Source organism: Oryx dammah, unplaced genomic scaffold, assembly GCF_014754425.2.
Source record: "Oryx dammah isolate SB20612 unplaced genomic scaffold, SCBI_Odam_1.1 HiC_scaffold_25, whole genome shotgun sequence".
Lineage (NCBI taxonomy): Eukaryota > Metazoa > Chordata > Mammalia > Artiodactyla > Bovidae > Oryx > Oryx dammah.
The window spans coordinates 37,047,577-37,062,574 of record NW_024070209.1 but is presented as its reverse complement, the minus strand read 5'-3'; the positions used below and the strand labels follow the sequence as shown (position 1 = coordinate 37,062,574).

The 14,998-nt window shown below is 38.4% G+C and overlaps 2 protein-coding genes across 10 annotated transcripts in view; one reads left to right on the top strand and one right to left on the bottom strand.

Annotated features, from left to right (window-relative positions):
* RTN4 (reticulon 4) overlaps positions 1–12,522 on the top strand; it is a 74,286-nt gene extending 61,764 nt beyond the window's left edge. For all 4 annotated transcript variants that reach the window (XM_040224846.1, XM_040224845.1, XM_040224848.1 and 1 more), the window contains 4 exons: positions 10,195–10,264; positions 10,859–10,905; positions 11,097–11,155; positions 11,537–12,522. In XM_040224846.1, coding sequence (XP_040080780.1) covers positions 10,195–10,264; positions 10,859–10,905; positions 11,097–11,155; positions 11,537–11,579 — 219 coding nt within the window. In that variant the 3' untranslated portion in view covers positions 11,580–12,522. The remainder of the gene's footprint in view (positions 1–10,194; positions 10,265–10,858; positions 10,906–11,096; positions 11,156–11,536) is intronic.
* Positions 12,523–12,632: 110 nt separating this feature from the next.
* Positions 12,633–14,998, bottom strand: part of EML6 (EMAP like 6) — a 286,252-nt gene continuing 283,886 nt past the window's right edge. For 5 of the 6 annotated variants that reach the window (XM_040224844.1, XM_040224840.1, XM_040224842.1 and 2 more), the window contains one exon: positions 12,633–14,630. In XM_040224844.1, coding sequence (XP_040080778.1) covers positions 14,606–14,630 — 25 coding nt within the window. In that variant the 3' untranslated portion in view covers positions 12,633–14,605. The remainder of the gene's footprint in view (positions 14,631–14,998) is intronic. The other variant, XR_005718416.1, reaches the window with a different exon arrangement.

Here is a 14,998-nt window from a genome sequence, read left to right as displayed (position 1 = left end):
TAAGCTATTTCATATCCCTACACTTTTTCCAAATGTTTTCTTGAAAAGTGTTAATATTCTGAAACACTTCAACTAATCATCAGTTGGTAATCTTTGGAATTTAGTTTTTGGATCTTGCTACTGCTGCTGCTAAGTCTCACCTTGTAAGTAAGCTTGCCAGAGTTCAGATTGATTCTAAATGAACACTAAATTGGTCACATAATGTGAACCCCAAGAACTGGGACTACAGTACTTTTCCTTTGTGTAGAACCTACTGTCTATGTTTTGTGTATTACTGCCTGTGATTTAAGACAGACTTGTTTCCTATCTAAGCCTGGGTAGAAATGTACTATGGTAGTAATTACCACAATTTCTCTTTTCCAAGAGATACATACAGGTTTGCAATTTGTTGTGCAAACCAAAGATGTCATAGCAATAGGACGGTTGGGCAAAACAATTTCTGTAGTGGTCAGAATAGGTTTAAATGCTCAAAATGCTTTTAACATGTATCTTAGCCTTAATAGGCCAGTAATGGACATTATTTTCAGCTTTATGCTTCTCTCAGTTTATTAAGACTTGGAACCTCAGTTACTAATAACATTAATGGTAAATTGAGTTTCCTTTTATTATTTATTATCTCTTTTGTGTAGAGTGCTTGCATTTAGTGACCCATTCTGTAGTAGTGCTTTAAAATAATCTGATGTCAGTCTGTAAATAAAGAGATCATGGTTATATCACTGAGATCTTTGATTAGTATCAAGAGGAAACAAATAATATTTGGGAGCAAATCAAATTCAACCTTGTACTCATGGGTCCTGGAAGAAACCAGTTTCTATTCATTGAAGTGGTATTTGCAGTGAATAGCTTGACTGCTGGGGGTAGAACATATTTGAAGAATTATTGAGGGGAATGCACTAGTGTAGTTTAAAATATAGGGTTTTATAGGTAGGAGTTGATTGAGAGGAACACTAAATAGTGACATGGAGGTTCAAACAGCATAGGGCCATCTCTGAATTTGGCAGTCAGAAGTCGTTGAGGGGGAGCAGAGGGCTTTGAACAAAGGCATCATGAAGCTGGATTGAGGAGTCATTTTTTTTTTTTTACTTATTAATAAAAACTGCAACAGATATAAACTAAAAATCCTCATGTTTGCACTGTGTAACAGTGAAGGCAGTTATGCATGTCTAACATTTTTCTTGAGAGAAGAGGCATTCTTGAAGAAATCTGTTTAAAACAAAACAAATTGATCTGGGAATGACTCATTCATTGTTTTCTAGAGCTTGTTTCCCCTTGTCTTTAATCAGTTGAAATCTTATTCTTTCAGAGTTTATTGTCATCTATACACAGTTCTCTGTGTAGACAGTTATGTAGGTGTGGAAATATTTGCAAAGGCTAGGGAAGTGAGAAAATATTACAGGAGGACTGATAAAATACTTTAGAAAACCTTTAAAATCTGATTTGCACAGATATTTGAAAGTAGAGTAAAAGAAAATTTTATTAATAAATACTTTTATGAGATAATTTCTTTTTGCTGTTAAATCTCATTTTAAAAATTTCCTTTGAAAATTACCTTGGTACAGAATTGTAAAGTAAAATAAAAAATAAATTAATTAATTAAAAAAAAGAGAGAGATTTAAATAAAAAGAAATGAATTCCCAAAAAAAAAAAAGAAAATTACCTTGGGTTTTTTGGGTTTTTTAAATGAGGAAGCTAACGTAAATGAAAGAATCTGAACTTGGTAAATTCTTGTCTTTAGTGATTTTGCTAATTTGAAGGTAATAGGAAGTGGCATATAATGAGATAGGTTACTTTTGGGAACACTTAAATTTTATGAAATTATCTTTTATTTTAAAAATATTGTTTTTTAATATTGGGGGGAAAAAAAGCAGTTGAATTAGGAGCCTAGTTTACTACTGCTTCTCCTTAAGGATTAGGAAAGAGAAAACGTCCTTGAATGCTTTTCCAAAGTAGTGTTTTTTTGGCAAGCCCAGAGCTCAAGGAAAGCTGCTTGGTGACTTCTGCTGAGGCAAATTCATTCAGGGCTCCAAATGTATTAATACTCTGAATGATCCTTGCATGGTCTCAAAATCTGTTGAGGCAAGGAATAAAGCAGGATGTCTATCTTATTCTTGCAATACAAAACCCTCTGATAATATACATGGAGGGTCTTCCTTGATAAAACTTTGTGGTTCTGCTGTACATGGGGTACAGTTAAACCTTTTCTTACATCATTGTGTATGGGTAATATAGATTCCACTTGTTTTCACTGAATCAGGGAACTATAGAAACACGGGATACTTGCTTAATATATCTTACTGAGAAAAGCTGAGGAAAACAAAGCACTTTTGTTTCTCTTTAAAATGACTTAATAGTATTCCTTTTCTAGAGGAAGTTCCTTGAGTGTTTGCCACTTGCACCGTCATAGTTTTTATTCATATAGAGAACATTTTTTAAAAGATTATTTTCCTTCTGACTTGTTTATCCTTTGCATTTTAGCCACAGCAGTTGGTGGGAGAATCATATTCTTCCTCCCTAAAGCGAGTAAAAATGTTTTTTCAGATCTTTTTTTTCTTTCTCTTCTTCAATGTAAAGGAAAAATCAATTTGCTCTGTTAAATTGATTGTATTTCCTTTTATTCAGATTTTGAATTTGGAAAGTTTGCTAATAGCCCCTGTCTCTGCAGTTTCCAAATGAATTTATCTTGTTAAATAACAGAATTTTTAAAAAATTTATAAGAACCAGCTTTTGATTGGGATTACTTTTATTTTATATCGTTCATAGCTAGGAAAATGGACACCACATTAATTTTAAGAAAATACAAAAGGAAGTAGTCTCATTTATAATTTTTTTCATTTAGAAAATAGACATAGTATTAAGCTCTGTGGCATATTTAAAATAATAGCTGTTTAAAATTTGAAAGAAGTTTTTCTATACATCACTATCTTTGTGTTTCATGCCCTCAAATTTATATAATCTACATTTCTAGATTCTGGGTCATAATTACCACTATTTCTATTTAAAACCTTCTTCCTCAGAAATTACAAAATTTAGAGTCATTATTCTCAGCATGTGAAATTTTTCTTCTCCTTTCTTACTATCATATTTTTGGAAGTGTGTGAGGGGGCCTGGGTATTCTATAGGTTATTCTGAAGAAATAACCAAACCCCAAGGTTCATCAGGCCTGTTGGAAAAGATTTGACATGAGACGGTGGTTATCTGTGTGCCTGGTCTAGATCTCCCTTTCGGTGGTTGACCTGGACAAATAAAAATAAGACACATGCTGCAGATTTCTCCTTTTGTACAGTTGACCCTTAACCACTGTGGGGATTAGGAGCACGGACCCCCCAACCCCCCCCCACACACAGTTGACAGTCTGTATGCAGTTTACAGTTGGCTCTCCACAGCTCCAGTTCCTCCTTATCCAAGGCCCCTCTGTGTCTGCGGTTCCTCCGGTACCCCTGGCTCCATATTCACAGGTTTAAACAACTGAGGATCCCGTAGTATTTACCACTGAAAAAACTGTGCTGACAAGTGGACCTGTGTAGTTCACACTCCTGTGTTCAGAGGTCAGCTGTAATTGCTGCATTTCTTTTGTTCCCTTGCAGTTAACTGCAGGCTTCTAAATCTTAGAAAAGATTTCAGGTGTCCCTAGATTGAGAAACAGTCCATTTGCCAGAAGACTAATTCCAGTCAAATATTATGGGCAAAATCATTGACAAAATATTTCTAATTCCATTCAGTAGCATTTATTTCAAACATTAGTATAAAATTTTACCACAGGCAAATGTTTTGATCAATCCTCAGGATTTGTTGTAAAGTGGGTTTGTTACATGGAATGCCAGACATAAGGTAAGGGGAAGAGAATTAATGGAAAAGGAGGTAGAGGAGGAGGGTCCTCTAGTAAGAGTAAGCTGTGAAAGCTGTGTATGTGTCCTTTTCTTGGAGGGCCTAGTGTGTATTACCTTATTAGTTTCTGAGAAGTCCAAAGGAGGCTGGATAACTTGATTTAACCTAGTGATATTTGTCAACCTTGTTTAAATAACACCAATTACTACCAGAACCGTAGTATAAAATGGTTGAACAAATTTAAACCACCTGGTTAAGGTTTAATTCCGTTCTGTGACTGACCTTCTGTGTAAGGGGTCTTTTAGATGGGGGCTCTTATTTTAAAACAATGGTTCTCAGTCTTGGCTGCACATTGCAATCACTGGAAGCTACACAATTTAATGATACTTGGGAGGGGGAAGAGGTGGGAGTCCCATTCCCTGAAATTGTGATTTAACTTTTCTAAGGGCACTGCTTGGAGAGTCACTGCTTTTAAAAGTTGTGGTTTAAGCTGTATGTAACCCTGGGCTATAGTTTTCTTCCTACCCTCTTCATTAGAAAAGTATGTGAAGGTCTCCATTGGGCTCAGCTTTACTAGGGAGTTCTGACTTTTGAAACCTCAGATCCCAAGAAAAAGTCTAGTACTTTAAATTCAGTTCAGTCGCTCAGTTGTGTCCAACTCTTTGTGACCCCATGGCCATGAGCACGCCAGGCTTCCCTGTCCATCACCAGCTCCCAGAGCTTGCTCAAACTCATGTCCATCGAGTCAGTGATGCCATCCAACCATCTCATCCTCTGTCAGCCCCTTCTCCTCCTGCCTTCAATCTTTCCCAGCATCAGGGTCTTTTCAAATGGGTCAGGTCTTCGCATCATCAGGCGGCTAAAGTATTGGAGGTTCAGCATCAGTCCTTCCAATGAATATTCAGGACTGATTTCCTCTAGGATTGATTGGTCTTATTTCCTTGCTGTCTTAAGGGACTCTCAAGAGTCTTCTCCAACACCACAGTTCAAAAGCATCAATTCTTTGGCACTCAGTTTTCTTTATAGTTCAACTCTTGCATCCATACATGACTACTGGAAAAGCCATAGCTTTGACTAGATAGACCTTTGTCTGCAAAGTAGTGTCTCTGCTTTTTAATATGCTGTCTAGGTTGGTCATCACTTTTCTTCCAAGGAGCAAGTATCTTTTAATTTCCTGGCTGCAGTCACCATCTGCAGTGATGTTGGAGCCCAAGAAAATAAAGTCTTTCACTGCTTCCATTGTTTCCCATGTTTTTTGCCATGAAGTGTTGGGGCCAGATGCCATGATCTTAGTTATTTGAATGTTGAGTTTTAAGCCAACTTTTTTACTCTCCTCTTTCACTTTCATCAAGAGGCTTTTTAGTTCTTCTTCACTTTCTGCCATAAGGGTGGTGTCATCTGCATATCTGAGGTTATTGTTATTTCTCTCGGCCATCTTGATTCCAATTTGTGCTTCTTCCAGCGCAGCATTTCTCATGATGTACTCTGCATATAAGTTACATAAGCAGGGTGACAATGTACAGCCTGACGTACTCCTTTCCCAATTTGAAATCAGTCTGTTGTTCCATGTCCAGTTCTAATTGTTGCTTCTTGACCAGCATACATATTTCTCAGGAGGCAGGTCAGGTGGTCTGGTAATCCCATCTTTTCAAGAATTTTCCACTGTCTGTTGTGATCCACACAAACAAAGGCTTTAGCGTAGTCAATGAAGCAGATGTTTTTCTGGAGTTCTCTTGCTTTTTCTATGAGCCAGCAGATGTTGGCAATTTGATCTCTGGTTCTTTTGCCCTTTCTAAATCCAGCTTGAACATCTGGAAGTTCTCAGTTCATGTACTGTTGAGGCCTCGCTTGGAGAATTTTGAGCATTACTTTGCTAGCGTGTAAGATGAGTGCAATTGTGCGGTAGTTTGAACATTCTTTGGTGTTGCCTTTCTTTGGGATTGGAATGAAAACAGACCTTTTCCAGTCCTGTGGCCACTGCTGAGTTTTCCAAATTTGCTGGCATATTGAGTGCAGCACTTTCACAGCATCATCTTTTAGGATTTGAAATAGCTGGAATTCCATCACTTCTACTAGCTTTGTGTGTAATGATGCTTCCTAAGGCCCACTTGACTTCATACTCCAGGGTGTCTGGCTCTAGGTGAGTGATCACACCATCGTGGTTATCTGGGTCATTAAGGTCTATTTTGTATAGTTCTGTGTATTCTTGCCACCTCTTCTTAATACCTTCTGCTTCTGTTAGGTCCATATTGTTTCTGTTCTTACCAGATACTAAGACCAGGTGTTTTAGGCAGAGGTTCTTATTTTTCTGTCACATGACTTTGCGTGATAAACACTGGATTCTTTATGAAAGTAGACTTTCAGGGAAAATATATGTTAAAATTATAATAAAATGTCTAGCTATATTTGTCTGAACATCAGGTAACCATAATGTTCCAGAATTCTGTCTGAAATCTGAAAATGAGAAAAAAGGCCTGAATTCCAGAAATAGCTGACCCAAAAGAACATTAAATATAGCCCTCAGGCTCTTAGGCATTTATTAACATATACATTTTGACAGTTTCCTTTCTGGTTCCTTTGGCTCGCAGAAAATTTAGATAGGAAATGAGCTTGTGAAAACGTGATTAGTAATGAATGAGGCTGAAGATAGCAAAAGTCATGATTTTCATTGTTTAAAACTGCAGAAAGTTTGAAAATGTGAATTGCCAAAGTAATTTCTGAAATTGTCATGCATCCTCCCCCCATTTTCCTTAAAAATGCCTCCCCACCCCATAGAGACATTATCAAATCAAATCTTCAGAGCTTTTCAGTGAGGTATACATGTGATACACACTTGAATTGAATTCCCTATACCCCAGACAAAAGACAAGACGTGGCCTTTGCCCTTTTCCAGTAAGTATTACTAGACCTTCACTGTGCTTTGCCCCCGCTTTCCTCCTGTCTCATTACTGCCTAAAGAGACATGAGCCTTTGACTTCCTCAGTTAGTATGCATTGGCTGCAGTGTTGTCAAGTGTTTGCCATGGAATAGCATAGAATTTGTAGGTTTAAAGTGTTCATTGGACTTTTCCCTGCTTCTTTATAACAGCATGTACATTCATGACCATTAATAAATGGAGGAGGGCATGGCAACCCACTCCAGTATTCTTGCTGGAGAATCCCATGGACAGAGGAGCCTGGCGGGCTACGGCCCATAGGGTTGCACAGAGTCAGACATTACTAAAGCAACTTAGCACACATGTACTCTGTAAGTGGCTTTACTGTATAGCAGAGCAGAGATTCTGGAGTCAGATGAACCTACAGTTACTGTCACCTCTGGTTTGGCAACTTGCTCTCATCTTTCTGTGTCTTGTTTTTTTCTTTTATGGGGATAATAACAGTATTTAACTTTTGGGGTTATGATGAAGTTAACTGAAAAATTTGTTAGTTGCTGTTATTACATAATAAGTTTCAGTAATTGATGTTAGCTCTTAAGTCCTTTCTCTTCTGATGGAGTCCTCTCTGGAAACCCTTACCCAGTGTTTTTGTTTGGGGCCCTGAAGTGTTAAATTTTCTCCAGACTTAGCTGCAACATTTGCAAATTGTGTGATAGCACATAAAAATGTGAATTTCTGGGTTTCTCTCCTAAAATGGGGAAACATGGCAGCATTGGCCTGGAACGTTTACTTGTGGAGCTGGATTACAGGTGCTTCTTGAGAGGTAAAAGGCACATATCTGCCTTGGTCCTCACCGAGACTCCCTCGTGCATTTGTGTCACCAGCCTGCCCCCACAGAGGTCTGAAGCCTCCCTCCATTTCTCTCTGCACCTGGATCATCAGGCTTTTAGAAAATGTCCTGCAAGAGGCAGATCTAATGACATCTGAACCCCCTACATCACCTTGGTGTGAAGATTTGGGCTTCTCTTTCTTTATGGATTTAGAGTGCAGCCTTGTCAGTGACTTTATGACCAGATTAGGACTTATTTTTAGCTTGTGTGTTAGTTTCTGAATTTTGTCATGGTAAGGGTATCTTTATTGCTAAAGCAATTTCTTCTAAAACGTAGGTCGACCCTTCTCTTTTTGACTTGGTGGATGGTGATGGATGAAAATAACTCTGTTGCTCTATGGTAAACTTGCTGAAGTGCAGAAGTTATATTTAGCTTTTGCAATAGGAGTCTGTAGATCTATGTGAGAGGGAAAGGGCTTGCTCACTGGAGTCACACTTCAAACCCTTCTACCAGAGGTTCCATAGAAGTTGCAAAGACCGGACAGCATTTAATTTTTGATATGCAATTGGCAGCTGTTAAGACTGCTTGACAGTTGCTCACTTGAACATTAAATTCAGTTATAGGGGTAACCAAAGTGTTGCTCTTTGTAGAACTGACAGTTGGTGCAGGAATCCAACCTAACCTGCAGTAAATAAACTTCCTAGAGTCTGAATACTTTAATTACTGCTCAGTACCCAGCTCATGGCAACCCACCTGGCAGGCTACAGTCCATATGGTTGCAAAGAGTCAGACATGACTGAAGCGACTTAGCACACACCCAGTTCATAGTAGGTATTCAATCAGATTTTGCTGAATGAATGCTACATGGACAAAGATATGCTTTAGATAAGGGTTAGGAAGCTACTATTTGGTCTGGCTTGTGACCTGTTTTTGTACAGCCTGGGAGCTGATTATACTTTTTACGGTTTTAAGGGATAATATTCAAAGAATATGTGACAGAGATCCTTTGTGGCCCATAAAACCAAAAATGTTTGTTTTCTGTCTTTATTTACAGAAAGTTTGCTGATCCCTTCTTTAGATGATGGAGGTGCTCACTCCTCTCTCCTTTTCATTTATACTTTGCTCTTAGAAACTGAAATCATTGTCTGTGGTGGCATCGTGGTGGGATGTTTGTGACCTCCTAAACAGGGCAGAGAGATTGCCAGACATATGAAGGCTTTTACTAGGAAACAGAGAAACTGCTTCTGCCGAATGTTTAATAAAATCCAGACTGACTTAGTGTTTATAAGTCTTCAAGAACTGCTTGAACATGTCATTGAGTTTTTACTATATGGTGTCACCAAGAACTGGAAGAAAACTTTGAAATCCTCTTATTCAACCATTCATGAGTAAACTAAAATATGGTGAGGAAATAAAGGACTTCTCAAAATGAAAGCACTTTATAGAAACAAGGCCTTTCCCAAACTGCTGTATTTAATGATTTTTTTTTAATCGAAGATTTTGAGATGAGGATTACTAAAATAGTATTTAGTCTGCACTGCAGTCCCTGGGCGGAGAAGGCAATGGCACCCCACTCCAGTACTCTTGCCTGGAAAATCCCATGGACGGAGGAGCCTGGTGGGCTGCAGTCCATGGGGTCGCTAAGAGTCAGACACGACTGAGTGACTTCACTTTCACTTTTCACTTCCATGCATTGGAGAAGGAAATGGCAACCCGCTCCAGTGTTCTTGCCTGGAGAATCCCAGGGACGGCAGAGCCTGATGGGCTGCCGTCTATGGGGTCGCACAGAGTCGGACACGACTGAAGCAACTTAGCAGCAGCAGCAGTCCCTGGAAGGCACAGTGAAATATGACAGTATAACCTCAGTTCTAGCAAGTTCCTAAACCTCTGTTTTTTCCTTAGTGTCTTCATCTACTGTGGTAATGATAGCAGTGCCTACCTCATAAAACTGCTAGGAGGAATACATGGGTTTGTATTTGCAAAGCACTTAAAACAGTGTGTGGTACTAATACATCAATAGTAAGAACTGAGTTAGTGTTTGCTAAATAAAGAAGGCAGTGGCTAAAAGAATAATAATGGTCAATTTTATTATTAGGTTTAAAAGTTTGAGGAGTGCTCATTGGCTGTTAAAACATTTATTACTGGAGAGAAAGTCCTTCTGATCCTTAATAAAGTGTTAGAGCTGATATTTTGGGTGCTTGAGACATAGTCTCCTTGCACCATTATTGCTTATTCAGATATATGTCTGAGTCATTCACCTCATGTAAATCTTGAATCACTTGTTGGTACTTGAAAATCATTTTCAATAGTTAATTCTCATGATAGCTTTCCAGTTTTCCCATTTTAGAAGTTGAATACTATAGTAGAGCTGGAGGGGCAAGGTGGTGACCTTTGTTATGCTTTCTGATTTTAGAGGAAACAGAATCAACTATTTGGTAATGCACTTCAGAGGAAAATGAATCATATCTAGTAACTGTTTTAATTAGATCCTGAAATTCCTGAATCAAGCCTGGCAGCTTAGTGAAATATCCATATTGTTTTTACCCAATCTCCAAGGAGTATGCCTATAGTAGTTTGGCATTTACATGGGATATATTTATTTGAACATTTAATTTAAAAACTTTACTTGAATTTTGTCTTTAATTGGCTGTTATTCTCTTACAGTTTGCAGTGTTGATGTGGGTATTTACCTATGTTGGTGCCTTGTTCAATGGTCTGACACTACTAATTTTGGGTAAGTCTACAAAACCAATAGAATGAAAATTTTTTTTAAAGATTGGGGACTTCCTGGCGGACCAGTGGTTAAGACTCCATTTTTCCACTGCAGAGGCCATGGGTTTGATCCCTAGTGTGGGAACCAAGATCCTGCATACTGCACAGCACAGCCAAAAAAAAAAAACAAAACTGGTGTGCAACGAACTTCAAGATGTTTTAGTGGAAAATATTCTTATACTGTAGGAAAAATAGAGGGATATACACTAGAGGTTGTGACCTTAAATAAATTGCTAATACTTATACTATTTATGGAAATGCCACTTTACTTCCTGAAGACTACTCCAACAGTGATAAACCAGATCAAGAGTGGCCTTATTTGATGTGCAGTCATATGTCTAACTAGGGATGCCTATATTTTATAAAGTCTGTAATGTGAAGCCAGGAGTGGCTCCTGGCTCCCTAGGTTAATTCATTCCTCTGCTCACCAGCAGCTGTGTCTCCCTGTAGTAGGAACATTCCTGGCTCTTAAGAGTGCTGCCAGTTGGATAACTCCTGTATGATTAGGGAACAAACACTGCAATCCACTTTAAAGCCTGTGTGTTTCCTTTTTCAGCCCTGATTTCACTCTTCAGTGTTCCTGTCATCTATGAACGGCATCAGGTAATTTAACTGTAGATTTCAGAACACAACCCTCGTTCTCTTATGTGGAACTTGGGTATGTCGGTGCCAGTTTCCAAAACCTTATGAAAAATGAGAAATGTGGCAGTTTCTTAAGCCTTTAATATATTGGAACACAGTTCTAAGATTTGTTAGCCATGGTGATTTTCTAATAAATTCTTTATCTCTTTCAGGCGCAAATAGATCATTATCTAGGACTTGCAAATAAGAATGTTAAAGATGCTATGGCTAAGTAAGTATTTAAAATCTGCACTTTTTTTACACTAAAGCTAGGCGTACTGGACTTTGACAACAGTGCAGTATTTTCATGTTAAGACACAGTAGTCAATTTCAGTCAGAACTAAAGTGTGAGTTGCCAAAAGATTTTCTTCTTAACATTTGGATAATTGATTCTGTATCAACTTACATGTATCTAAGGCTTTGAGTCTAATTTGTGAGGTCAAGGTGGCAAAATTATAGCTTGTAGTTTGACAGCCTTAGGATTTTATTTCTTGTATAAGCTGAGCAATGTACATGTAAGTCTTGAAGGATAGACATTTTAAGAAGCAGAAAACAAAATATTGTAAATTCACAGTATTTACACTGACCTTTTCCCCCTCCTTCTCATTTGTAGAATCCAAGCAAAAATCCCTGGATTGAAGCGTAAAGCTGAATGAGAAAGCCTGAAAGAGTTAACAATAGGAGTTTATCTTTAAAGGGGATATTCATTTTATTCCATTGGGGAGGGTCAGGGAAGAACAAAGCCTTGACATTGCAGTGCAGTTTCACAGATCTTTATTTTTAGCAACGCAGTGTCTGAGAAAAATGACCTGTCTTGACTGCCCTGTGTTCATCATCTTAAGTATTGTAAGCTGCTATGTATGGATTTAAATCGTAATCATATTTGTTTTTCCTGTACGAGGCACTGGTGAATAAACAAAGATCTGAGAAAGCTGTATATTACACTTTGTTGCAGGTAGTCTTGCTGTATTTGGGGAATTGCAAAGAAAGTGGAGCTGAAAGAAATAACCCTTTTCACAGTTTGTGCACTGTGTACGGTCTGTGTAGGTTGATGCAGATTTTCTGAAATGAAATGTTTAGACGAGATCATACCACCAAGGCAGGAGTGAAAAAGCTCGCCTTTCCTGGTATGTTCTAGGTGTATTGTGAAATTTACTGTTGTATTAATTGCCAATATAAGTAAATATAGATTATATATATATCTATATATAGTGTTTCACAAAGCTTAGACCTTTACCTTTCCAGCTGCCCCACAGTGCTTGATACTTGTCATTGGTTTTATGTGTGTAGTTCCAAAGCACATAAGCTAGGAAAAAAACATATTTCTAGGCGCACTACCATCTGTTTTCAACACAAACCGATGCCATGCAAACAGAACTCAACATAAACTTCATTGCACAGACTTACTGTAGTTAATTTTATCACAAACTCTGGACTGAATCTAATGCTTCCAAAAATGTTTGCAAATATCAAACATTGTTATGTAAGAAATTATAAATGATTTATACAATTGTGGTTTAAGCTGTACTGAACTAAATCTGTGGAATGCATTGTGAACTGTAAAAGCAAAGTATCAATAAAGCTTATAGACTTAAAAGATGTTTCGTATTTTGGTTTCCTGAACCTGCTGTAGAATGAAAGTATTATCGACACAAAGGGTAGACTTCGCCTCCACCAGTGTGTGCACTGGCTTGCGCTTCCAGAAAGGCTTTAAGCTCAGTGTAGCCATGTTTATTACATAATTAAATCTATTTGACACATACCAAAATGTTTTTAAATTATGTATTTTTTATACTTTAATTGAAAATAAATTCATGCACCAATATTTTAACATATGGAATACAGTGCAGGATTTATGAACATACATAAAATCATACCATATAAATGTTTACAAATCAGATTTAAGAACTTTTCTTGACACACAGACACTATTGCTCTTTAAATATAGTGTGTACATATATCATCATTGATAAATTTGTTCTTCACATAGTTATTTCAATGCAAGATTCAATCAGTATGAAAGGTCAGTGTACAATATAGGCAGACATGGTTATCACTCAGCATCACCAGTCACATGGATACGGAAAACAGAATTGGGGCTGCATAGGGACTCTAACTGTGGGCCCAACAACCTATCAGTGGATTAATGTAAGGCATTAATAAATTGGCATATAAAAATAGCTTAATGAGTGATCTAATGCATTTAGAATGTTGAAGCACTTCTGTGGTAAATGTTAATCTATTTAATTGAAAATGCTTCGTTTCACCGTTCCTCTAAACTGACAACTGAAAATAGCCAGTAACTCAAGATCCAGAATTTTAGTTCACTGACTAGAAGGTCTAATTGGTATAATGTATGTGCTCAGAGTCCCAGTCTGTCCCCAGCCTGCCTTGCTGCACGTGCCACCATCAGCCCCTCTTGTTAGTGGTCAGCAAGCGTCAAGTATGATGGCAGGTGGTCCAGGGTGATTCTGATTTTGTTGGCCAAGTCACATTCTGTCATCCAGCCAACTCTGAGCTAGATTATTTTGTTTTATAATCTTGAGTTATCAAATACTGCTTTGGGCTTAGGAATTTGTTCTGCAGAGATTTTTTGAATCCAGACTTGACCTGTACCGTTCACCTGAAGCACACCACTGGAATCAAGTCCACCCCACTCTGGGAGTGGCCCTCCAAGCGCAGCCTCCAGGCACCTCCTCTATTACCATTTTAGGTTCAGTAGGATAAATCAGCTCATCTTCCTGGACCTACTTGAGCTTTTTTTCCCCCCCTTCTTCTTCTATTTTGTAGTAGAGTTTTGTTTTATTTGAAATGTTTTGGATGTTGTGGGTTTGGCACGCAGTATAATGAAACCCACTCTACCCACCCATCTTCCAACACCTGAACTTAAGTTTCTTTGCTGCTCAACTTCAAATAGCCACTGTTTCCCAAGCGCATAACTAATGTCTTTCCTTTGGGAAGCCTTGACCTAAACACATGACATGGGTGACCAGGAATCTGCTGGGATCCTGTAGCCCTCCTCAGTTTTGAAGTTTTAGCACCATATGAGATAATTTGTGGGAGGTGAGATAGCAGCCCACACAACTGGAAGCTTTCAAAGGCACTTAATGGATATAAAACTCTGCAAACAAAACATTAAAAAAATTAAGTTTCTCAACTTGTTTATACATGGCTCATTTGGTTTTGAAAGCTAAATGTGGAGAACAGAGGCTATCAGTATTTCTAGTATTTCAGTGAATCTAACTTAAGCTGTCCTGTTCAACCTCCTTATTTGTAAAAATGAACATTTTTAAAGTATATAGAAACATAATAGCAAAACATCTTTTGTAAAAGTTTTGATGCAAATTAAAAGCTACATATTGGTTAGGGTAACTGAGGCTTTAAATTTTGTCAGTGGGCTACATTATCAGATAGGATTTCTTTGTCAGTGTAGTGAGTACGTGTAGTTTTTAGTCTCAGGAAGAGAGGCAAGCAGTCTTAACACGTCAGCACTGACCTTCCTTCTTGACATCCCAGTTTTGGAAGCTCCAGGTGATGGGAGCAGTCACATTTCATCAGCACTTGGAGCTCATGTAGCTTGTTGTGGCGTAGACCTTTCCCAGTAGCTGGCAGCCAGGAGGTACCTCGTCATGGCCTCTGTGGTTGCCAGCCGTGGCGGCAGCAGGGAAGCAGATTCTGGCATTTACAGGCATCGCCACACAAATACACTGAAAAGACAGACCAGACATTTTGCAGGGCTGGACATCATAACTATTGTCAAGTGACAAAATTCATTCTTGCCAAGAGCTCCAGAGTCAAGCTCAGGCTGAACATTTCGATTTCAATTTCAGAAGACAAACCAGGGATCTTGCCACCAATTAAAGGTCTGTTGGGTTTTTTTTAAGGTCTGTGTTATCTGTCTGGTCTGGCTCTTTCAGCATGTCCCTTCTGAACGGGAGGACTGCTGGCAGCTTGACTTCACGCTTCTCTCTTGTTACCACTGAAGAGGTTTTATCAGCTCCACTCAAGCAGGAGAGCTCTTTCTAGTGTTGAGCACGGGGCCAGGGGTGACAGGAGCCCATGGCTGCCGGGCCGA